The sequence below is a fragment of the Sarcophilus harrisii genome, chromosome 2 (assembly GCF_902635505.1).
Source record: "Sarcophilus harrisii chromosome 2, mSarHar1.11, whole genome shotgun sequence".
Classification (NCBI taxonomy): domain Eukaryota; kingdom Metazoa; phylum Chordata; class Mammalia; order Dasyuromorphia; family Dasyuridae; genus Sarcophilus; species Sarcophilus harrisii.
This window is the reverse complement of record NC_045427.1, coordinates 337,867,616-337,894,462: the sequence shown is the minus strand read 5'-3', so window position 1 is coordinate 337,894,462 and position 26,847 is coordinate 337,867,616. Positions and strand designations below refer to the sequence as shown.

Below are 26,847 nucleotides of genomic sequence, written 5' to 3'. Positions count from 1 at the left end.
CAGAAGGCAAATTGCCAGCCTGGGTAATTAGGCTGTTTCTTGGATAGAGCAGATAGGACTATTCCTGGGGTGAGCAAGGCAACAAACACAGGGGGTTATACTCCACGTCAAAGCTCAGAGCTTTACAAAAAGCTTGGGACAGTGCCCCCTTTGCCTCAGAAACAGAGCTCGACTATCAAAGGCACAAAAGGGAAAAAAAGGCAAGGAAAGAAAATGAGCAAGAAACAGAAAAGAACCTTAACTGATAGAAAGCTGGTAATAGGGACAACAAAACACCAACTCAAATGGGAACAAAATGTTCACAGAGGAAATCTCAAAGAATGATGTGAATTGTTCTCAGGGCCAAAAAGGTTTATTGAAAGTACTCATAAAAGATTTGAAAAGGAAAATAAGAAAGTCGAAAAAATTAGAAAAGAATGAGAGGTAAGCAAATGTGAATCAACAGTTTGGAAAAGAAAGGAAAAAAATAGACAAAAACAATTTCTTAAAAATATAATCAATTCCTTAAAAACACAATAGGCCAAATGAAAAAAAAAATCCACTGAAGAAAAAAAGGACCCTGAAAAGTGGAATTAATCAAATGGGAAAAGAGATACAATGGCTAATTGAAGGAAATCACATTAAAAATTAGAAAAGGAGAAATAGAATGTAATGATTCTATGAGACATCAGGAATCAGTCAAACAAACTAAAAAGAATGAAAAAATAGAAGAAAATGTAAAATACATCATTAGAAAAACAGCCAACCTGGAAAATAGATCCAGGTAAGACAATTTAAAAATTATTGGTCTACCTGAAGATCATGACCATAAAAATGGCCTGGATAGCATTCTTCAACAAGGAAAATTGCCTTGATGATATACTAGAACCAGGGTGGGAAATAGTCATTGAAAGAATCCATCAATCAGCTTTGCAAAGAGATCACACAAGAAAAGTCCCAAGGAGCATGTTGCAAAAACTCCAGAACAATAATCTCAAGTTAAAAAATACAGCAAGCTTCCAGACAAAAACAATTCAAACATCAAGGAGCAACAGTCAGGATTACCCAGGATCTGATTGCTTCTACAATTAAGGATGGGAGGGCCTGGAATACTATATTTTGGAAGGCAAAAAGCTTGGGGTTACAACTAAGAATTAGCTACCCAGTGAAACTGAGTACCATCTCTCAGGAAAGAAGATAAATCTTCAATGAAGTAAGAGACTTTCAATTGCTTCTATTGAAAAAAAAAACAGAGTATTTTATCTTCAAAGACAGGAATCAAGAGAAGCATAAATAACGTAAACATATATATTTAAAGTTTAAACTGTTTCCATCCCTAGATGGGAAAATATATGTTACTGGGACAGTTAGAGGAGGCATACATGAGTGGAAGGTGTGATTGTGAATGGATTGCTGGTAATCATAATTATGAATGTGAATGGATTAAATTTTCCCATAAAATAAAAGCAGATAGTAGAGTGGATTAAAAAACAAAATACAATAATATATTGTTTAAAAGAAACACATTTGAAATAGATACAAACAGTAAAGACGGGAGCAGAATTTATTATGCTTTTAGCTGAAGTGAAAACAAGCAGAGGTAGCAATTCTCATCTCAGATAAAGTAAAAGCAAAAATAGATCTAATTAAAAGTAATAAGGAAGGAAACTATAATAGATTATAACACTGTTAAACTCTTAAAGGGTATCATAAACAATGAAGTTGTAGTGATAATAAATGCAACAAGTGGTAGAGCATTGAAATTCTTAGAGAAGTTAAGCCAGTTACAGGAAGAAATAAACAGCAAAACTATTATGAGTGGGGGACCTCACCTTACTCCTTTCAGAATCAAACAAATCTAACCACAAAATAAATGAGAAAGAAACTAGGGAAGTTAATAGAATCCTAGAAAACTTAGATATGATAGATCTCTGGAGAAAATTAAATAGGGACAGAAAGGACAAATCTTTTTCTTGGCAACACATGGCACCTACACTAAAATTGACCATGTTATCAGGGCATAAAAACCTCACAATCAAATTCAGAAAGGAAGAAATACTAAATGCTTTCTTTTCAGACCACAGTGCAATAAAAATTATATTCAATAAAGGGCCAGGAAAAAATAGACTAAAAACCAATTGGAAATTAAATAATCTAATAATTAAAATTGAGGGGGTCAAACAACAAATCATAAAAATAATCAATAATTTTATCCAAGAAAATCATAATAATGAGACAACATATCAAGAGCTGTGGGATGTAGTCACAGCAGTTGTTAGGAGAAATTTTATATCTCTAAATATTTACATGAATAAAATGGAGAAAGAGATCAATGAATTTGACATGCAACTTAAAAAGCTAGAAAAAGAACAAATTAAAACCCCTCAATTAAAAACCAAATTAGAAATTTTGAAATTCAAAGGAGAGATTAATAAAAGTAAAATTAAGAAAACTATTGAAGTAATTAATAAAACTAAGACTGGTTTTATGAGAATTGTTTAATTTGAGAGAAAAGACAGAAAAAAACCAAATTACCTGCATCAAAAATGAACCCACCACCAATGAAAAAGGAATTAAAGTAATATTGAGGAGCTATGGTGCCCAACAGTATGCCATAAAATTTGACAAAATAATCAAAATGGATGAGTAATTTTTTTTAAATTATATAAATTGTCCAAAAGAACAGAAGAAAAATAAATTAAATGGAAAAAGAAATAAATAAGTAATCAATGAACTTCCTAGGAAAAAAAATCTCCAGGCCCAGATGGAGTTACAATTGAATTCTAATAAATACTTAAAGAACAATTAATCCCAATACTATGTAAACTATTTGGAAAAATAGGTAAAGAAGAAAGCCTGCCAAATTCTTTTTATGATACAAAATAGGGTATTGATAGCTAAATCAGGAAGAGCCAAAACAGAGAAAGAAAATTACAGGCCAATCTCCCTAAATAAAATTGATGCAAAAATATTAAATAAAATATTAGCAAAGAGATTACAGGGCCTTATCAACAGGATAATACACTATGACCAAGAGGAATTCATATCTTTTATAAGGCTCAGCTAAATTAACACTGGGTATCTATCATCCAGGAGAAGTAGTAGCATCAGGTTTACTAATACACACTCCTGATAGACAATTTGGTGATATTGATCCTGATTTTGACTCCCAGCAATAGAATCCAGGAGTATTCTGGACTGCAACCATTACAGCTGACCATCTTATGCTCACTATATATGTAAATGGCATACCCTTTCAATTTGGTTGACACGGGTGCAAATCGTACAGTCATTAGAGGTGCCAGTTGGCCCAGTCATTGGCCAAAGATTAAGGCAGACACCTATATGTCTGGCATACGAGGATCAGTAGCAACTGAAATTAATGCTATCCCTTTGAGGTGGATTTTTGAAGGTGAAACAGGAGTTTTGACTCTTTTTGTAGTAAATAAAATCCCCATCAATCTATGGAGAATAGACATCTTACAACAGTTAGGTTTACAACCGAGTACTTCGGCTTTTTAGGCAGAGCTGCTGTTGAAGGCCTGCCAACACTCTCACCTGTTCCCATTCAATGGAAAACTGATACACCCAGTGTGCATGGAACAGTGTCTCTTAACTAGTGAAAAAATTCAGGCCTTATTGGATATCAGGAGCAACTTGATCAAGGACACTTAAAACCTTCTCTAAGTCTTTGGAATTCCCCTGTATTTGTTGTTAAAAAAAAAAAAAGAAATCTGGAAAATGGAGGATGTTGACTGATTTGAGAAAAGTAAATGAACAGATGGAAACTATGGGAACTCTTTAGTCTGGACTTCCATCTTCTACTCAATTGCCTTAGTTCAAAAAGGTGCCTGCTGGGGTGGAGGTGGAGATGAAACTGAACTGTGAAAGTGAGAAGCACCACACTCTTTAAGCTCATCAGCTCATCCTTAAAGTAGTTAACTTCTTGTCTAATTCTTATGCCTTTCAGCTGCTTTGTCAGTACCATGCCTCTCCTGCTCTTTCTCCTCACACTTCCTTGTCTGGCTGTCCACATTAAAATTTTTCCATTTTTTAAAACTTGTGGGCTCCTTTAAAGCCAATTGTATTATATTGTATATAAGGAATGTTTCCTCAGGAATTAAATCAGGACTCATAGCTTCGTAATATTCAATTTGTTGTTTTCCCACTATTTTCTACATATCTGCCTCTAATTTTTCTTCCTTAGAGAGCCAAGGAGATGTGCACTCTAATATATTTAAGAGTTCAGTGATCTGTTTTCAAGTTACCCACAAAACTTGCTTCTTTATTAACCTAACTATGCATGCTATGCACTCCCCTTGGGGTGTGAGAGGCTCTTTTCTTATTTGCCCTATTTCAGCCGAAAAATGAAAGTGACTAGTTTAGCCCTTACCAAAATTTTCCTCATGTCTATTTTTGTACTCACCCTATTTACAGGTCACAGGGACTTCTCCACTGAGCTTACAATCATGTCAGTCAAACTGCTGAGTGTAGATCCTTAACATCCAGAATCTCACGTCTAGGGCCCCATGTTTAGTGCCCCACATTTGAACGCCAAAAATGTAATAACTGGACTAGCTTTCTGAAGGATTCTGGACATGCCTTGGTCTTAGGTGGAGAAGTGATGAAGGCAGGAGAGCCACCATGAAGATGGTCAAGGATGGAGTCTGGAGTCTGGAGTCTGAGATCGAGCTTGAGCTCACACTTTGGTCTCAAGTCCTTTCAGCCCTAAAATACCTTAGTACAATTACATCCGGTACACTGAGCATGTGCCAACTGTAGAACAATTACATCACCATATCACACTAAGTATATGCCAACTAGAGTGATTACATCATTACATCACACTAAGTATATGTGAACTAGAGAATCATTATCTCATCAATCACACTGAGTAAACACCCTGCTGTAAGTATCCCTGCTTCAAGTATACTTTTCCCAGAGTTCCCCAATATTTGTGGTCCTCTACATTTTAGCTGTGTGACCCTGGGCAAGTCACTTAACCCAATTGCCTCAGGGGGGAAAATAATTTCCTTCAAATTAGTGAGAAAGCTATTGTAAAGAATAAAAGAAACTTCAAAAAGGTTAGAAATTTCAGCATCCATTTTTGTGGATGTTTTAGAAAGAATATCTTTTGCTGAACAATTTTCTTCCATTTATTTGCACTAAGATAAAAAGTGTAACTGTGTTTAAGTCGCAAGAAAGATAAAACTAAGATCAAATTATCTTTTCATTATTAGAGCTCTTGCACTGTTTGCCAGTAGAAATAATGGAACCCCTGTCTCTGCTGATCTTTTAGAATGGGATTGTAGGTACAATCCTGAACCTAGACAAATTAAGAATTGGCACCATTACTTAATACAAAGGCCATTCCAGGAAATATCTGCTAACTTTGCACCCAAATCTGTAATCATTATTGTGTTATGATAGAGATTAACCTTTTGTGATCACAGTGTCAAATAGTTTATGAATAAAGGCAGTAAGAATGAAGATATGAAGGAATCAATAAATCAGGAAGCCCTGAAAGACATTCTGCTAAACTCTGGACAGAAGACTCAACACAGTTAGGAGATGTGATGTAGAAAATAAGTCAGAAAATGAGAACCTGAGAAGGAGTAGTTAGATGTGTTTAAGGAAAAGCAAGAGACATCAGTGCCACAAAAACACAGGAGAAGAGAGTATTTAAGAGAAACTTGCAGAGACCACAACAAGGATGAAAATTATACTCATTGCTGTTACATTCAAAAGATCATTAGATTGGTAAATTAAGAGAAAGTTTTAGAGAGTTTCTTTAGTTGATTGACTTTAGAAGTCAAACTTAAAAGAGGTGATAAGTGAATAAAACTTTTTCAAGCAATTTGTGAAAAGAGAGATCTAATGAGACTTTTTCAGAATGCATGAGACTTGATCAAGTTGGCAGTGTGGGGGGAAAACAGTAAGTATGGAGAAACTGAAGATTAGAGAGAGAAAATTATTGTGGGGACAATATGCTGGAGAACATAGGAGGGGGTGGGAGTAAGAATACATGGAGAATAAATGGCCTTGGCAAGAAAAAGGATCACCTCTTGACCAAAGACTGGAATGAAGAGAGAATGAGGAATGATGTTAAAGAAATTTAAGAGGAAGAAATGAGAAGAGGGAGCTCACAATAAACCCTGTGAATTTTGTAATTAAAGTAAGAGGCAATATTTGCAGCTGAAAGAAAAGGGGCAGAAAATGGTATGGGAAAATGAGAGGAAAAAGAGAAGGCCTGGAGTAGAAGTGGGATAGAAAATCAATTAGGAATAATAATAGGATTGTTTTGCTGAGATGATGGGCTAGTTGGGATTTGATAACAAATTTATAATGGACTTTGTTCAATGGTTTCTTTCAGTTCATTCCATTCTGCTCAATAGACATCTATTAAGCATCTACTTTGTGCTAGACATTGTGCACATGTGAGTAAGTACAAAAATGGCAGATATTGGGAGTAGGGGATTCAAGAACAGAGGACAGTATGGAGTAAACTGGTTAACTGTGAGGTCAAGTTTAGGAAGGGAAGAAAGTACAGACAAAGCAGAAGAGATAGCCCAAGAAACTGTTAAATTAATTATGAGATCAGGGATTGATTGGATCAAAGGATGTGTAGCCCAGGTGGAGTCAAGGAGTAAGTAGGTCAGGGGTGTGGAATGTCAATGCGAATGGATTGAGAAAAAGAGAGATTATGATGTTTTGAGGAAATTCCTCATTGAAGTCCTGTTCCAAAGGGATGAACTGGGCTACCATTATCATCAAGGGGGAATAGGCAGTGAACAAACTTAAGAAATGTAGCACCAACAGAAAGTGGAATGGTCAGCCCTGAAAGGTGGTGGTTTTTTGTTTTTTCTTTTTTAAAACTGGCAGTGAGGAGAGGATTCTGGGAAGATGACAGAATAGATTGGTAAATTTTAAGCTCTCCCAATTTCTTCACAAATACAACAAATTTGCATCTCAAGGCGAAGAACATAAGAGTCATGAAAAATCAAGAAGATTTAACAAAGAACTGGGGTCTATCAGTTACAACTTTAGAAGATCTGAAGAAAGATCTGGGGTTGGGATTAATCTGTGTGAAATGCAAACAACTCTGGGTTAGCTTCACACCCCAAGCGAGGACCTCTGGGGCTAGCTGGGTGTGGCTGGAGCCTCAGCAAGAACCACAGAGACTTTCATCAGCTAGTCTGCTTATGAGTGGGGGGTTGAATGAGACTCCTGAAGACTGGGAACACAAGATCCATCTAGGCTAATGAGATGCAGTCCTGGGCAAGAAAGAACCAGCATACCCGTGAGAGAAGATGTAGTGCAGCAGGGATGCTGCTGGCTGTGGGCACTTGCAGGAGGATAGAGCTTCTGGTTTGGGGTTCCTGGTCAGAGTGGAGAGCTGAATGGAAGCTTGAAGCACCACCTCTGCTCCATACTATTCAGGGTCTTTATATGAGTGCCTCTCAATTTAAAAAAATTAACCAGCAAAAAATAAAGAACCCCAACATTGAAACATGTGGAAACAGGAAAGAATAGGGTTCATCTTCAGAGGACTTCGAAGTAAAAAAAAAAAAGAGCTTCTATCCCAAATAGTAATGTGAAATGGTTCTCTGCCTAGAAAGAATGTATAGAACTCAAAAAATAATTTAAAAATCAAATGAGAGACATTGAGAAAAAACTAAAAAGTTTAAGCTAAACTAAAAAACCATCTAAGAAAAACAAAAAGATTATGAAAAAGCTAATCAACTAGGAAAGGAGGTAGAGAGTCTCACAGATGAAAATAATTCTTTGAAAATTAGAATTGGCCAAGGGAAAGCCAGTGAAGTTATGAAAGACCAAGAAATTAAAAAAAAAACCCATGATAAAGAATGAGAAAATAGAACATTTTACAAAATATCTTATAAGAATAACAACAGATTTTGACAACAGATCAAAAAGAGAAAATATAAGAATAATTGGACTGCCAGAAAGTTGTGACCAAAAAGAGAACCTTAACACAATAATACAGAAAATAATCCAAAAAAGAAAAAAAAAACTGTCTTGGAGTGATGGAATCTGAAGGGAAAGTAAAAATTAAAAAAATTCACTGATCATCACCTCAAACAGATCCTTTGTGGAAAACACATAGGAATATTATTGCCAAATTTCAAAACCCCCAGATCAAAGAGAAAAATTTGCAAGAAACAAGAAAAAAAAACAATTGAAATATGATAGAGCTACAATTAGAATTGTACAAGACTTAGCAGCTATAATAAAAGACTGCAGGTCCTGGAATCATGTTTACGGACAATCAATTTGACCTATGGCCAAAATATATTCAGCCAAATTATACACAATTTCAAATATGAAAAAATGGACCTCCAACAAACTTGCAGATTTTCAGGACTTTCTATCAACCAAACCTGAACTTAACAGAAAATGTAAAAAGCCAATATCAATGATCAATTTTAAAGAACTCTACATGGACAAACTATTTAACCATGGACAAATAGTTTATTTTTTACATGAGAAATGTATATTATATGTTTAATATTCGCATCAACAATAGGGCAGCTCAAAAGAAAGATTGGCAGAGTTAAGGTAAAAATAGTAATCATGTTATATAAATGAGATACAGAGGAAGAATAGATGCAGAGGCATTAAGAGGGGAGGAGGAGGACTCATAGTTCTGAAACCTATGCATTCAATAGGCAGCACTATATATATAAGAAAAATATATATATGCACACATATATAGATATACATATATTATTCCATAATCATAAGCACTTAAGAGCATCCCTTAATATACTGTCATGGATCAATAGCTAAGATTATTAATAAAATGAATAATACTTGCTAATATAAGCTCCCTTTAAATGTATCTTAACTTTTATATTTATATATCATCAAATTCAATAGTTAGTGGAACTTTTACTAAACAAATTAGTTATGAATTATGGCATTTCTTTGCAATATTGGTCATAAAAATCTTTTCCTAACTATACTAACAATATTTTATTAATGAAGGGAAAACAAAATTGTACAAGGTTTTATGACACAACACGCACACACACACACATATACATGATAAAAACAGTTTAATTGAACAGAATTTTATTTCATAAGAACACTTCCTTAAGTTGTAAGATCAAGCAGAAAAAGATCCAAGTAAGCTAAAACAGATACAATCTTACCTGTAGTAAATCTGCAGAGTTTCGATTTCTTCTTTTAATTTTTTATATTGTTGAATAACAGTTTCTCTATCTTCTTGCATAGATAACAACTTTGTCTGCAAAGAGATGGTTGAGAACTTATGAAAGGTACTGTTTCCAGTATTTTTAAAAAGATTCACACTTTTATATAATACTACTATGTGAATGTTACAGATACAAGGAATAGCTTTAATTTTATTGGTTATAGAGAACTTTCTTTGAGGTAACTATCTGTGCCAAACAGTACAGGTCAGCCCCTTATGTACAATTTATAATCTTAGAAACTTGCCTAGAGTACTCAGAGATTAAATAACTCCACTGCTAGTATGTATCAAGAGAGGATATTAAACCCAGTTCTTTCTGGCATCAAGAGATAGCTTTGTTATGCCACAATAATGCTCATAAATTATTATAAGGCAATCAATTAGTAAATTGATGTATTTGAAATCTGGAAACAAGTAGCACTATTCCATAGGTTTACCCCCCAAATATCACAATTCTGTATTATTATTATTGTGGTTATTATTATTACTATCCATAAAAGTCAGAAAATTCACATATAAGTTTTATTGCATCATGATCTGAAAAAAAGATGCTACTTACTATTTCTTTTCTTTTTTCTTTTCTATTTTTATTCTTTTCTTTTTCTTTCTCCTTTTCCTTTTTCTTCCTTTTTTTTTTTTTTTTTTTTTTACTATTTCTGCCTTTCTGCATTTGATTTTGAGGTTTTTATGCCCTAATACATGTTTATTTTTTGTGTAAGTTCCATCTACTCCCGAGAAAAAGTACATTCCTGTCTCCATTACATTTTCTCCAAAGAGTTATCATATCTAACTTTTCTAACATTCTGTTTACCTCCTTAACTTCTTTCTTATTTATTTTGTGGTTCAATTTATCTAGTTCTGAGAGAACAAGGTTGAGATCCTCCACTATTATAGTTTTGCTGTCTATTTATTCCTGCAATTCTCTTAACTTCTCTAGAAATCTGGATGCTATATGACTGATGCATATATGTTTAGTATTGACATTACTTCATTATCTATAGTACCCTTCAGCAAGATGCAGTTTCTTTCCTTATTTCTTGCTGAAGCATAATAGATTCTATTCTAGCCTTTACCTTTACTCTGTATGTACCCTCTGCTTCAAATGTGTTTCTTTTACACATCATATTGTAGGATTCTGGCCTTTTATCCTGTTTGCTATCTGCTTCCATTTTGTGGAAAAGTTCATCCCATTCACATTCACAAAGGGGAAATTGTCCCAAGCTTTCTCTACAGGGAGGATAGAGTTTTTACACTGCCCTGGGGTCAGTGCTGCAGACTTCCTTTTCCCATGGGTGGACTTTGTCAAATCCTGCTTATTATGCTCAGGTTGCAGGGCCTCACTTTTCCTTCTGTAGTTGTGCTGGAAGTCTCACAGCTAGTCCATTGAGTTCTGAACCAGGAAAGAGTAGCCAAGACTGCTGTATTTTATCTAATAGCCTCCCACTAGATTCCCTGTGTGCAGAGCCTGTCCATCTTGGACTTCCCTGTGCTGTGCTTGCTTGTGCTGAGTTGCATCCCCCATGCCTGAATGACACAGACCTTTCCTGAAATTCTTCCAAGATATCTTCTGCTGGAAATTTGTTACACTCCAAATATATGTGGGTTCTGCTACTCCAAAATTCATCCAGAGCCTTGATCTCGTATGATTCAGAGGGAAGCCAGTAAGAGGTCAAAAAGACCTATCCACTCTCTGCCATCTTGGCTCTGTCCCCCAAAGTCAGAAAATTATAAGTTTATGGCCCAGCTATTTTCTGGATTCTTCAATACAAAGTTGATCTAATTAACTAGTAATTTATTATTTTAATGTTCTTTTATGACAATCATTTCTTAAAGTGATATTGATTTTGATTTTTAGTAGGCAATTGGGGTTAAATGATCTGCCTAGGGTCATATAGTAAGTGTCTGAGATCATATTTGAAGTTGGGACCTTCTGGCTCTGGGGCCTTCTGGCTCCAGGGCCACTGTTCTATCCAATGTGCCACCTAACAACCTCCCATGACAATTATTTCAAATAAGAGTACTGCAGCATCTCCAGAATCACAAAACTTGACAACTGAAAGGGACCTCAGTGGCTATTTAGTCCAACCTATACATGAAAAGCATGTCTATTTTGACATACCCAAGAAATAGTTCTGGCTGCCAGAGATTAATTTTTTAAAGGAGCATCATAGACCTACCATAGCCATAGCGGTAGAAAATTGATGGACCTGTTCTTTTCTTAAAAAGTTCAAAAGCAATAGTTTAAAATGAATTCATTTTATCACACACAGCAAAAAGTTGAATCCCAATTATGATGAATACTTGAGTGACTTTTGGCAAGTCATTTAATGCTATAAGTCTCAGTAACTTCAGCCTTAAAAATGAAAGCAGGTAAATCTGGGTCCTCATACCTATTCTGGTAAAAATCTAAAAGTCATACAAAGACAAATAATGTTTAAGAAATCTGATGAGAAAAATAGTAAGTGACATCTTCCTCTTCCAAAACAGCACACTAAACTACATTAAGCATAAAAAAGGTAGCTATGAGTAAAGTTAATATAAATTCACATAAATAAGTCAGCAACCTCACAGAATAATCAGAGATGTATCAAATTCAGTTATCACCTATAGATCTTTGTATTTGGAAAGAGAACAGACGTTCTTAAGGAGATATCCTAAGGGATTCAGAAACCCTTGGAATTCACATGAAGTGTAAATGACCAGTGCTGCATCATATTACTCATGATGAGACATTCCTGGGCTCTGGGATCTTTGACACTCTCTGAGACTAAAGAAGGTTCTGAAAAACCAGAACTTTGAATCTCAAAGATACAAGGAACCTAACCCCAGCAGCTTTAAGTCAGTGCAGAAACCTAATGACCAGGAAAGAACCTGTTAGGGTTGACCATCCCTTCCAAGGGTATAGGAGGACATGGAAATGTCTTGCATAAATCCTCAAAGGAAGAACTAAAATTAATAATGTTCTCTTAATTCTACTCATTTCACTTAGCATCAGTTCATATAAGTCTCTCCAGGCCTTTCTAAAATCATCCTGATGATTGTTTCTTATAGGACAAGAATATTCCATTACTTTCATATCTCATAACTTAGTCAGCCATTTCCGAACTAATGGGCATCCACTCAGTTTCCAATTCCTTGGCACCAACAAAAAGGGCTGCTATAAACATTTTTGCACATTTGGATCCCTTTCCCTTTTTTATGATCTCTTTGGGATACAGACTTGATACAAAGATTTTTTTTCTCTCACTTAGTTGTTTCATTTTTAAATTTTAGTTTTATTAGTGTGTTTGTGTAAAACATTTTAAAATGATGTAATCAAAATTATCAATTTTATTTTCTGAGATCCTTGTCTGATCATGAACTTTTACTCTATACATAGTTCTGATGAGTAACTGTTTTCTACATTTCCTTAATCTAAGTTCTACAATAGGCCACATATCCGTTTGAATCTTATCTTGGTACAGTGTTTGAGGTTAGTTCTAAATTGAATTTCTTCTTTGTTGTTCAGTAGCTCAGTCATGTCTGACTCTGTGATGTTGTGGATTGAAGCATGCCAATGTTTGAGGTTTGAGGTTTTTTGGTGGGTTTTTGTTGGCAAGGATATTTGAATGGTATGTCATTTTCTTCTCCAAAGAATTAAATGACTTGCCTAGTTTACAATGGTAGTATGTATCTCGGGGCAGATTTAAACTAAGGTCTTCCTGACTACAGGTCCAGTTCTCTATCCACTGAGCCACTTAGCTGCCTCTGATTTCTTCTTTACTGATCTTTTATTTTTCCCCTAGAACTTTTTTTTATGAAATACTGAGCTTTTATCCTATGGGGGAATTTTTGTGTAGACTAAACATTAGGCTTTTAGAGTCATGAGTTTGTCATGTACCTAATCTGTTCAGCTATTTTAAAGTAGGCAGACTCATGGAGTGGAGATTCATGGTACTAGAAAGACAGTATCTGTAACTCTGGTATGTATAAGAAAACACTATTTTTTTCTTTGGGTTTTTAAGCCTAGAATTAAAAAATTTATTGAAATTATGTGTATCAGTATTCTTAAACAAATTTGATTTTCTTTCTTTGCTTTGTTGGTATTTGGCCAATATTTGTTTCATTAAAGAATTTGGAAGAGTGCTCCTTAAGCTATTTCAGATCACTGAAAAATAGAAAAAAATAATTTTTAAAGTCTAGCAATTACTATTACAAGTAGTTATCTACCCTCTGCTTATAGTAACTCATAGCTGATTCTTCTTATGCACAATTATAATTACTAGCAAGGTTTTCTTAATCTAAGAATGGGACTCCTTTGATTATTCTAACACATTTAAAAGTTATCTTTATTATTTAAGAGTTGCATAGACTGAATCTGTCAATCATAATTAAGTGTCTTTATCTCTTATATCCATGTCTTTGCACAAGTGTTTCTCGTGATTGGAATGAACCCTTCTTATTTTTGCCTGTTCAAATTCCCACCTTTCTTCACTTGCTACATGAGAGCTTTCCTGATTACTCAACTTATTAGCATTCCTTCCCTCACAAAATTACTTTGTATTTACTCACTTGTGTACATATTGTTGGCCATTTCCTATTTTTGATTGTCAATTACTTGTTTAAATAGTTAATGATTAAGTTATTTCAATTTCAATTGCATAACATTTCTTTTCCTCATTATTATTCTTTCTTCCTGATTTTTAACAAATCTGATCTTAACTTGCACAAGTCAGTGGTCTAATTGTATGCACACTATCTGTGTATTTCACAGATAATGCCAATATAAATAACAAATGTATTCTTTTATATTAAAATTTAACCTATTTTTTGTGGTATTATTTGGTACTTGCCATATCCAGCACATACCAATTATTTTCTTGAAGAAAATGTTCATGATAAAAACACATGAATCTTCTGCGTATCTATTTCTACCTCCTCTAATTTCTTTCTTTATGAATTATATGCTTTCTCATATATTTTTATTCCTATTGTCAACTTTTGGATTGAAGTCACCAAGTATCAGAATGTATAATGGTTTAACTTAGATATTATTATTATTATTTTATTTAATAGCCTTTTATTTACAGGTTATATGTATGGGTAACTTTACAGCATTAACAACTGCCAAACCTCTTGTTCCAATTTTTTACCTCTTACCCCCTACCCCCTCCCCTAGATGGTAGGATGACCAGTAGATGTTAAATACATGAGAATATAAATTAGATACACAATAAATATACATGACCAAAACGTTATTTTGCTGTACAAAAAGAATCAGACTCTGAAATATTGTACAATTAGCTTGTGAAGGAAATCAAAAATGCAGGTGGGCATAAATATAGGGATTGGGAATTCAACGTAATGGTTTTTAGTCATCTCCCAGAGTTCTTTCTCTGGGGTTCAGTTCATTACTGCTCCATTGGAAACGATTTGGTTGATCTCATTGCTGAGGATGGCCGGGTCCATCAGAACTGGTCATCATACAGTATTGTTGTTGAAGTATATAATGATCTCCTGGTCCTGCTCATTTCACTCAGCATCAGTTCTGTGAAGTCTCTCCAGGCCTTTCTGAAATCATCCTGTTGGTCATTTCTTACAGAACAGTAATATTCCATAATATTCATATACCATAATTTATTCAGCCATTCTCCAACTGATGGACATCCATTCAGTTTCCAGTTTCTAGCCACTACAAAGAGGGCTGCCACAAACATTCGTGCACATACAGGTCCCTTTCCCTTCTTTATAATCTCTTTGGGATATAAGCCCAGTAGTAATACTGCTGGATCAAAGGGTATGCACAGTTTGATAACTTTTTGAGCATAGTTCCAAACTACTCTCCAAAATGGTTGGATTTGTTCACAACTCCACCAACAATGCATCAATGTCCCAGTTTTCCCACATTCCCTCCAACAATCATCATTATTTTTTCCTGTCATCTTAGCCAATCTGACAGGTGTGTAGTGGTATCTTGGAGTTATCTTAATTTGCATTTCTCTGATTAATAATGACTTGGAGCATCTTTTCATATGACTAGAAATAGTTTCAATTTCTTCATCTGAGAATTGTCTAACTTAGATATTATTACTAAGTTTTCCTGATATTCTCTATTCTTCATTCTCAACAAACATTGTTGGTGCATAAATTACAGTTATTTTCCATGGTAAACTTTTTCTGATTACTTATAACTCTGATGACAATTATGATGGAAGTGTGTGATGATCAAATATTTCATGAAGTAACATTTCTTTTTGTCTTTGAGTGTACAATACTGTCAATTACTTTCTTTGCCATTACAAGTTACACCTGTGAATCATCCTTTAATTTATCTATAACTTAAGTTGTTCCTTTTGGTTGTTTGGTGATTATCCTTCATTCTTGAAGAGGATCAAAATGAAATTGCTTTGTTAGAGCTGAGTTATATAATCAGCCTGACTGTGACTGATCACACTAATATGAACTTGGAATGCTCTGCCACATGTCAGAGAGAAATACCCCAATGAACATTTGGAGTGCCCTCTCTAACTTTCATATTTCATATTTCTTCTGAGCTAATTCAATTCTGCTTTGCTCATAGAACACAGCATTTTCTCTGCTGGGGGCATGCCATGCTGGGTGGTCCTGTGCCAATGTCTCCTGTGTTATATACTCAATTCTAAAGTTTTTAAGAGAGACCTTGAGAGTGTCCTTGTATTGCTTTTTTGACCATCTTGTGAGTACTTGCCCCGTGTAAGTTCTCCATAAAAAATTTATTTGGCAAGTGTATATTTGGTATTTGAACAATGTGGTCAGTTCAATGGAATTGTGCTCTTTGCAGTAGAATTGCAATTCTTGGCAATTTAGTTCGAGAAAGAATCTCAGTGTCGCATATCTTATCCAGTCAGTTGATTCTTCAGAATCTTCCTAATTGTGCCACATTGATTAGTGATAAGAATATGATCCTAGAGAGATGAAATGAACATTTCCATAGTGTACTCAACAGACCATTATCAATTAACGCTGGAGGTACTGACCATTTACTTCAAGTTGAAATTAATCACTTCCTAACTGACGTGGCAACAGAAGAAGAGATTTTAAATGTAATTAGGTTATTTTCATGTGGCAAAGCTCTTGGTGTTGATTCTGTTCCAGCTGAGATTTCCAAGTCTTTATTTTAATTTATAGCAAGAATAGGTAACAGAAATGATAATGAAGGTAATTACAATAATTTTATACAAAAATTTAACTAATACAAATTGATTTCTACAGTAAAATCACCAAAATAGCCCAAAAGGCTCCTGTGCAAGTATCTAATTTACTTGCCAGAGAGAGATGGCTGACAAATTAGGATATAAACAAAGGTTAGGGTATTTGTAAAATCTTACAAAAAAGGTCAATGGACACTTAGGAGCAGTATGAGCTCATAAAGTAGAAATAAATAGTAACAAATAAAACTAGTGTAAAGAAGCTCTGGCAACTCAATCAACTAAGCAAAATCACCCCAAGAACATTGAAGGAAGATAATGGAAGACACTAACCAAAAGAAAAGTAGAGAGTTTAAAAAAAATCACTATAATGAGGTCTAAGCAAAGTGGCAGAGAGTGGACAGGATTTTGCCCAAGCTCTTCTTGGCTTTCCTCATAATCAACACCAGATCAAGCCTCTGAATGGATTTTGCAATTGCAGAAACCACAAATATTTGGAGAGTAATGAATTTCCAGCAGAAATATCTTGGAAAGGACTTCAGGAAAGGTCTGTCTCAATTGGACAGAGGAGGATGCAACCCAGGGTGAAGAGGCTCTCTACATATGGGGAATCTAGTGGGAGGCTCTTAGCCAAAATACAGCAGCACTGACTACTGATGTCAGTGGATCAGCAGATTAGCTGTGAAGACTCCAATGCAGCTACTACAGAAGGCACATAGCAAGCATCTGAATCCCAATATAAGAGGCGGGACTTAGCCAGGCCCACCCAGTGCAAGGAGAAAGCCTGCAGCACCACTGGCTGCGGGGCATTGTAAAATCCCCATCACCCTGTAGAGGAAGCTCCAGACAATCTGTGTCCTAAGAGCAGACTCCAACCTTTAAAAATGAGCAAAAAAGCAAAAAGAGCTCTGACTATATAGATAGCTATTATGGAGATAGGGAAGAACAGTCCTCAAATCCATCATCTCCAGATGACGACCCAAAGGGTGATATGAGTTGGTTTCCGTCTCACAAGGCTGTCTTGGAAGAATTAAAAAAGAATCTTAAAAGACGGGAGAAAAACTGGGAAAGGAAATGAAAACTTTGCAAGAGAGTTTGGAAAAGGAAACAGAAAGTATCTCAAGAAAACTCTTTAAAAATAGATGTAGTAAAATGAAAAAAATCATAACTACTTAAAAAAATAAATTTGATGAAATAGAAAAAGCATATAACTCCTAACAAAATAGATTTGAAAAAGAAACCAACTCAATGAAAAACAGAATTTGTGAAATGTAAAAAAAAATTCAATGAAAAAAACACCTCATTTAAGTTTTCAATTGGCTAAATACAAAAAGATAAAAAAGCTAACTAAAGAAAATAATTCACTAAAAATTAGAATTGGATAAATAGAAGTGAATGACTCAATGATACATAATCAATCAAGCAAAAGTAAAAAAAAAAAAAAGAAATAAATGGAAGAAAATGTAAAACACCTCATTGGAAAAACAACTGACCTGGGAACAGACCTAGGAGAGACAATTTAAGGATTACTGGACTTCTGAAAAATCATGATGAAAAAAAAAAGAGCCTAGACATCATCTTTTAGGAAATCATCAAGGAAAACTCTCCTGATATCCTAGAAATGAGAGTAAGAGGACCACTGAAAGAATTCATTGATCACCTCCTCAAAGGGGCCAAAAATGAAAATTCCAAGGAATAAATTCCAGAATTATCAGATGACAGAGAAAATACTGCAAGCAGCCAGAACGAAACAATTCAAATATGGAGGAACTACAATTAGGATTACCCAGGACCTTGCAGCTTCCACTTTAAAGGATTAAAGGGCCTGGAATATGATATTCTGAAGGCAAAGGAGCTTGGAGTGCAGCCAAGAATAAACTGTGCAGCAAAAGTAATCATTATTGTTCAGAGAAAAAAAAAGATGGCCATTTAATGAAATAGGGTATTTTCAATTATTTTTGATGAAAAGACCAGAGCAGAACAGAATATTTGATCTCCAAAGACAGAACTCAAGAGAAGCATAAGAAGGTAAAAATGGAAGGAAAAAAACTATGTTTTAAAAAATTAAAATGTTTACATCCCTACATGGGAAGATGATAAGTGTAACTTTTGAGAACTGTACCTTTGGTAGGGCTATACTTAGAGGCTGTAGGTATAATTTGACTTTATTTAATGATATAAAAAACCTAGAGATAGAAAAGTGACTGTGCTGGAAGAGGAAAAAGGAGGCAAAGTGGGGTAAATGACATCACATGAAGAGGCAAAAAAAAGACCTATTATAGTTGAGATAAAGAAGGGAAGGGATGAGCATTTTTTGAATCTCAATCTCATCAGATCTGGCACAGAGGGAATATCAGATAAATTTAGTTTAAAGTAGAAACTTGTCTCATCCTATAGGGAATTAGGAAGGGAAAGGGGAAAGGAAAGGGGGGGAGAGGCTGAAAAATAGGAGGGCAGATTGAGGGAGAAAGAGGTCAGAAGAAAAACACTGGTGAGAAGGGAAAGGGGGTAAGGAAAGAGAAAAGTATAATTTGAGAAAAATAGGATGATGGAAAATACAGAATTAGTCATTTTGACAGTGAATGTGAACGGGATGAAGTCTCCCATAAAATGGATAGCAGTATGGATTAAAAGCCAGAATGCTGCAATATTTTATTTACAAGAAAGAAATTTGAAGTAGATAATTACATACAGAGTAAAGGTAAAAGGCTGCAGCAGAATCTATTTTGCTTCAGCTGAAATTTTAAAAACTGTTTAAAAATTTAAAACTGTTTTAAATCACTGTTCCTGATCTAAGATCAAGCAAAAGCAAAAATAGATTTACAAAAGAGGTAAGGAAGGAAACTCTATTTTTCTAAAGGGTACCATAGATAATAAAGTAATGTCAATACTAAACATATATGCACTGAGTAGTACAGCATCCAAATTCCTGGAAGAGAAGTTAAAAGAGTTGCAAGAAGAAATAGAAAGCAAAATTGTACTAGTAGGAGATCTCAACTCCCGCTATCAGAACTAAATAAATCTAGCATCTAAATGAACAATAAAGAAGTAATGAGGTAAACAGAATTTTAGAAAAGTTAGGTATGATACCTTTGGAGAAAACTGAATGGAGACAGAAAAGAATCCACTTTGGACTTCTGGACTTCCAGCCAATTTGGCAGAGAGGAGGCACACATCTACTTAAGTTCTGCCTTTTTTCTCAGAATTTAATTCATGACAAGCCTAGGAATTGGTGCTTGACTGAAAAAAAAACCCACCAAGAGAAGACATCTTGGAAATTCGCCAGAAATGGTCAGTTTTTGCTTGAGGGCAGGGACCGTTTTAGATCAGGTGCAGGCTGAGGGCAGGCAGTGGCAGTGAGAGCACAACAGGCAGCTCACAGCTGAGCAGACCAGAGAAGGGTGGGGTGTGATCTCAACTATCTCTGCGAGGAGAGCTTTCCTACAGTATTGGATACTTTGCCCTGGCAGCAAGCCAGCAGACAAGCAGAGAAGCTAAAAACGCTGGGGGTGAAGATGATAACCCTGAAAAGCTAGGGTCTCTCGGGACCTGGCCACACCCACCCACAGTGTTTCAGATGCTCTCAGAGTCTCAGAGCACAGATGCAGCCAGCCATTGCTGTCCTGCTAGTGCCTCGTTGCTGCCCCTGAAGTTTATAGAGCAAGCTTGGCAACACTATCTAGCCCCCCAAAAAAGCAGAATGCATTTTTTTTGCTAGTTTGTCTTCTTTGATTCTTCTCTGACAAAATGACCAAAAAATTTAAACGGACCTTAACCATTGATTGATAGCTTCCATATGGATAGAGAGCAGGTTTTAAACCCTGAGGAGACTAAAAACAGACTCTCCAAATAACCCTAAAGGAGGATATGATCAAGGCCTCAACACAGATGAAACTCATAGAAGGAATTAAAAAGGCTCTCACAAGAGAGCTAGAAGAAAAATGGGAAAAGGAAAGAGAAGCCTTGGCAAGAGAGTCTGGAGAAGTCATCCCATTCATTTAAAGATAGAGTGGATAAAGAAATCAAATCATTGAAAAATAGAATTAGTGAACTGCAAAAAGAAAATAGCTTTCTAAAAAACAAAACTGGCGAAATGGAAAAAAAATTCCATAGAACAGAACTCAATTGGACAATTAGATATACAAAAAGTGAGTGAAGAAAATACTTTATTGAAAATCAGAATCAAACAAATGGAATTGAATGACTTGAGGAGACACCAAGAATCAGTCAAGCAAAACCAAAAAAAATGAAACAATGGGAAAAAATGTCAAATACCTTCTTGAGAAAACAATAGGCCTAGAAAATAGATCTAGGAGAGACAATCTGAGAATTTTTGGACTCCCTGAAAAATATGATAGACAAAAAGAAACTGGACACTATTTTTCAGGAAATTATCAAAGAGAACTGCCCAGAAGTTATAGAAACAGAGGGTAAAATAGATTGAAAGAATTCATTGATCACCTACTGAAAGGGACCCTAAAATCAAAACACCAAGAAATATAGTGACCAAAGTCCAGGATTATCAGATGAAGGAAAAAATACTGCAAGCTGCTAGAAAAAATCAATTCAAATATAGAGGAGCTACAATAAGGATTACTCAAAACCTAGGAGTGTCCACATTAAAGGATCGAAGGGCCTGGAATATGATATTCCAAAAGGCTAAGGAACTCGGTATGCAACCAGAAATAACTTACCCAGCCAAAATGAGCATCTTTTTCTAGGGAAGAAGATGGACATTCAATGAAATAAGCAAATTCATCTATTTTTGATGAAAAAAACACAACTTAACAAAAAGTTTGATCTACAAATATAGAACACAAGAGAAACCTAAAAAGGTAAAAAGAAATCTTGGGAATTATATTTCTGCTATAAAGATGTATAAAGAATACATGTATACCTTGTTCTAGAAATTAGAGAGGGAAAAGAAATTATACCCAGAAAAGGGTACAATGGGGGTACTACATCTCATGAAGAGGCAAAGAAACCTATTATATCTAAGAGAAAGAATGGAGGGGAATGAACATAGTGTGTATCTTACTGCCATGAGAATTGGCTTAAAGAAAAAAATTTAGACATATTCGATTTGTGGCAAAATGTCTCCCAACTTATTGAAAAGTGGGAGGGTAAAAGTGAAAAGGGAAGGAGTAAGCTACGTGGAAGGGAATATAGAAACTGTGAGGAAAAGGAGTAAGATAGGGGGAGGAACTCTAAGATGGGGGGAGGGATACTAAAAAGGGAGGCTGTGAGAAACAAGTGGTGCTCACAATTTTAATATCGGGGAGGCGGGTAAGGGGGAAGGAAGGGAGAAAAGCATAAACAGGCTTGACAAGATGGTAAGTAATATAGAACTGGTAATTTTAACCATAAATGTGAATGGAGTAAACTCCCTGATAAAGAGGAAGCCCTTAGCAGAATGGATTAAAAGCTAGAATCCTACAATATGTTGTTTACAGGAAACACACCTGAAGCAGGGTGATACATACAGAGTAAAGGTAAAAGGTTGGAGCAGAATATATTATACTTCAGGTGAAGTCAAAAAAGCAGGGGTAGCCACCCTCATCTCAGATCAAGCAAAAACAAAAATTGATCTAATAAAAAGAGATAAGGAAGGGCACTATATCTTGCTAAAAAGTAGCATAGATAATGAAGCAATATCAAAATTATATATGTACCAAGTAGTATAGCATCTAAATTCTTAAAAGAAATTAAGAGAGCTGCAAGAAAAAATACACAGCAAAACTATAATAGTGGGAGCACTTAACCTTGCACTCTCGGAATTAGATAAATCAAACCACAAAATAAACAAGAAAGAAGTCAAAGAGTTAAATAGAATACTAGAAAACTTAGATATGATCGATTTCTGGAGAAAACTAAATGGAGACAGAAAGGAGTACGCTTTTTTTCTCAACCGTTCATGGAACCTATACAAAAACTGACCATATATTAGGACATAAAAACCTCAAACTGAAACGCAGTAAAGCAGAAATAGTAAATGCATCCTTTTTAGATCAAGATGCAATGAAAATTACATTCAATAAAAAACCAGGGGAAAATAGACAAAAAAATTGGAAACTAAATAATCTCATACTAAAGAATGATTGGGTGAAACAGCAAATCATAGACATACTTAATAACTTCACCCAAGAAAATGACAATAATGAGACTTCATACCAAAATGTGTGGGATGCAACCAAAGTGGTAATAAGGGGAAATTTCATATCTCTAGAGTCCTACTTGCATAAAATAGAGAAAGAGAAGGTCAATGAATTGGGCTTGCAACTAAAAATGCCTGAAAAGGAACAAATTAAAACCCCCCAGTTAGTGTTTACTAAACTTGAAATTCTAAAAATAAAAGGAGAGAGCAATAAAATTGAAAGTAAAAAAACTATTGAATTAATTAGTAAAACTAAGAGTTGGTTCTATGAAAAAACCAGCAAAATAGACAAACCCTTAGTAAATCTGATTAAAAAAAGGAAAGAGGAAAATCAAATTGTTAGTCTTAAAAATGAAAAGGGAGAACTCGCCACTAATGAAGAGGAAATTAGAGCAATAATTAGGAGTTACTTTGCCTAACTTAATGCCAATAAATTCGACAACTTAAATGAAATGGAAGAATACCTTCAAAAATATAGCTTGCCCATATTAACAGAAGAAGAAATAAACAGACTAAACAGTCCCATTTTAGAAAAAGAAATAGAACAAGCTATTAACCAACTCCCTAAGAAAAAATCCCCAGGACCAGATGGATTTACATGTGAATTCTACCAAACATTTAAAGAACAATTAACTCCAATGCTATATAAACTATTTGAAAAAGTAGGAATTGAAGGATTCCTATGAAATTCCTTTTATGACACAGACACGGTACTGATACCTAAACCAGGTAGGTTGAAAACAGAGAAAGAAAATTATAGACCAATCTTCCTAATGAATATTGATGCTAAAATCTTAAATAAAATATTAGCAAAAAGATTACAGAAAATCATCCCCAGGATAATACACTATGACCAAGTAGAATTTATACCAGGAATACAGGGCTGGTTCAATATTAGGAAAACTATTAGCATAATTGACTATATCAATAACCAAATTAACAAAAACCATATGATCATCTCAATAGATGCAGAAAAGCATTTGATAAAATCAACATCCATTCCTAATAAAAACACTTGAGAAGATAGGAATAAACAGACTTTTCCTTAAAATAGTCAGGAGCATATATTTAAAATTGTCAGTTAAGCATCATATGCAATAGGGAAAAACTGGAACCTTTCCCAGTAAGATCAGGAGTGAAACAAGGTTGAACACTATCACCATTATTATTCAATATTATGTTAGAAACGCTAGCCTCAGCAATGAGTCGAGAAAGAGATGAAAGGAATTAGAGTAGGCAATGAGGAAACCAAACTATCACTCTTTGCAGATGGTATGATGGTATACTTAGAGAACCCCAGAGATTACACTAAAAAGTTATTAGAAATAATTCATAACTTTAGCAAAGTTGCAGGATACAAAATAAATCCCTATAAATCATCAGCATTTTTATACATCACCAACAAAATCCACTAGCAAGAGATACAATGACAAATTCGATTCAAAATAACTGTCGATAGCACAAAATATTTGGGAATCTATCTACCAAAGGAAAGTCAGGAATTTTATGAGCCAAATTACAAAACACTTTCCACACAAATAAAGTCAGATTTAAATAATTGGAAAAATATTAAGTGCTCTTGGATAGGCCCGAGCGAATATAATAAAGATGACAATACTCCCTAAACTAATGTATTTATTTAGTGCTATACCAACCAGACTCCCAAGAAACTATTTTAATGACCTAGAAAAAATAATAACAAAAATTATCTGGAAGAACAAAAGGTTGAAAATTTCAAGGGAACTAATGAAAAAAAAATTAAATGAAGGTGGCCTAGTTGTACCTGATCTAAAACTATATTATAAAGCAGCAGTCACCCAAACCATTTGGTATTGGCAAAGAAATAGATTGGTTGATCAGTGGAATAGGTTAGGTCACAGGTCAAAATAGTCAATGACTATAGCAATCTAGTGTTTGACAAACCCAAAGATCCTAAGTTTTGGGATAAGAATTCATTATTTGACAAAAAACTGCTGGGAAAACTGGAAATTAGTATGGCAGAAATTAGGCATGGACCCATACTTAACACTGTATACCAAGATAAGATCAAAATGGGTCCATGATTTAGGCATAAAGAACAAGATTATAAATAAATTAGAGAAACATAGGATAGTTTATCTTTCAGACGTGGAGTAGGAAGGAATTTGTGACTAAAGAAGAAGTAGAGATCATTATTGATTACAAAATAGAAAAATTTGATTATATCAAATTAAAAAGCCTTTGTACAAAGAAAACTAATGCAAATAAGATTAGAAGGGAAGAAACAAACTGGGAAAACATTTTCACAGTTAAAGGTTCTGATAAAGGCCTCATTTCCAAATATATAGAGAATTGACTCTAATTTATAAGAAATCAAGCCATTCTCCAATTGATAAATGGTCAAAGGAAATGAACAGACAATTTTCAGATGATGAAATTGAAACTATTTCCACTCTATGAAAGAGTGTTCCCAATCACCATTGATCAGAGAAATGCAAATTACGACAACTCTGAGGTACCACTACACACCTGTCAGATTGGCTAAGATAACAGGAAAAAATAATGATGAATGTTGAAGGGGATGTGGGAAAACTGGAACACTGATACTTGCTGGTGGAGTTGTGAATGAATCCAACCATTCTGGAGAGCAATCTGGAATTATGCCCCCAAAGTTATCAAACTGTGCATAACACAGCATGTTACTTTGATCCAGCATGTTACTACTGGGCTTATATCCTAAAGAGATATGAAAGAAAGGAAAGGGACCTGTATGTGCCAAAATATTTGTGGCAGCCTTGTCTGTAGTGGCTAGAAACTGGAAAATGAATGGATGCCCATCAATTGGAGAATGGTTGGGTAAATTGTGGTATATGAATGTTATGGAATATTATTGTTCTGTAAGAAATGAACAGCAGGATGAATACAGAGAGGCTTGGAGAGACTTACATGAATTGATGCTAAGTGAAATGAGCAGAACCAGGAGATCATTATATACCTCAACAACGATACTGTATTAGGATGTATTCTGATGGAAGTGGGTTTCTTTGACAAAGAGAAGATCTAACTCAATTTCAATTGATCAATGATGGACAGAAGCAGCTACACCCAAAGAAAGGATACTGGAAAATGAATGTAAACTGTTTGAATTTTGGTTTTTCTTCCCGGGTTATTTTTACCTTCTGAATCCAATTTTTCCTGTGCAACAAGAGAACTGTTCAGTTCTGCACACATATATTGTCCTGAGGATATGTTGTGACATATTTAACATGTATAGGACTGTTTGCCATCTGGGGGGAGGGGATGGAGGGAGGGAGGGGAAAAGTTGGAACAGAAGTGAGTGCAAGTGATAATGGTGTAAAAAATTACCCAGGCATGGGTTTTGTCAATTAAAAGGTGTAATTTTTTAAAAAAGAGAGAGAAAAAAAGCTGACTTCTGCAGTGCCAACAATAAACTTCCTTTTTGCCAGTCTAATAAAAAAAGAAAAGAATCCACTTTGTTCTCAGCAGTACATGGAACCTACACAAAAATTAACCATAATTAACCCTAATATGTGTATAACCCCTCAAAATTAAATGTAGAAAGCCAGAAGTACTACATGCATCCTTTTCAGATCATGATGCAACAAAAATTACATGGAATAAAGAGCTGGGGAAAAATAGAGCAAAATTTAATTGGAAATCATTTAATCCTAAAGAATGAATGGGTAAAATATCAAACCATAGAAACAATCAATAATCTCATCAATAAAATGACAATAATGAGACAACATTCCAAAATTTATGGGATGCAGTTAAAACAATTATTAGACGTTTACTTGAATAAAATAGAAAAAGAGAAGATCAATGAATTGGGCATGCAATTGAAAAAGTTAGAAAAATGAGAAATTATAAACTCCCAATTAAATAACAAGTTAGACAATTTTATACTCAAAGGAGAGGGTAATAAAACTGAGAGTAAGAACACTATTGAAGTGGTTAAAAAAAAACCCTAAGAGCTGGTTTTATTAAAAATAACCCAACAAAATAGATAAATCTTAGGTTTATTTTATTAGAAAAAAGAAAGAAGAAAACCAAATAACAGTCTGAAAAATGAAAACTCTGAATTTAACACCAATGAAAAATGAAAATGAAAAAAATTAATAATTAGGAGCTATTTTTCCCAAATGTATGGCAGCAAATCCAACATTCTAACTGAAATGGAGAAATATTTACAAAACTATAGATTATCCAGATCAATAGAAGAGAAAAGATATTACTTAAACAGTCTCATTTCAGAAGAAAAAACTTAAACAAGCTATTAATCAACACTCTAAGCAAAAATGTCCAGGATTAGA

General features: G+C 34.6%; 1 protein-coding gene across 3 annotated transcripts in view; it reads right to left on the bottom strand.

Annotated features, from left to right (window-relative positions):
* The window catches only part of MIPOL1 (mirror-image polydactyly 1), a 468,394-nt gene that overhangs the window by 131,212 nt on the left and 310,335 nt on the right, over window positions 1–26,847 (bottom strand). For all 3 annotated transcript variants that reach the window (XM_031952941.1, XM_031952940.1, XM_031952942.1), the window contains one exon: window positions 9,153–9,247. In XM_031952941.1, coding sequence (XP_031808801.1) covers window positions 9,153–9,247 — 95 coding nt within the window. The remainder of the gene's footprint in view (window positions 1–9,152; window positions 9,248–26,847) is intronic.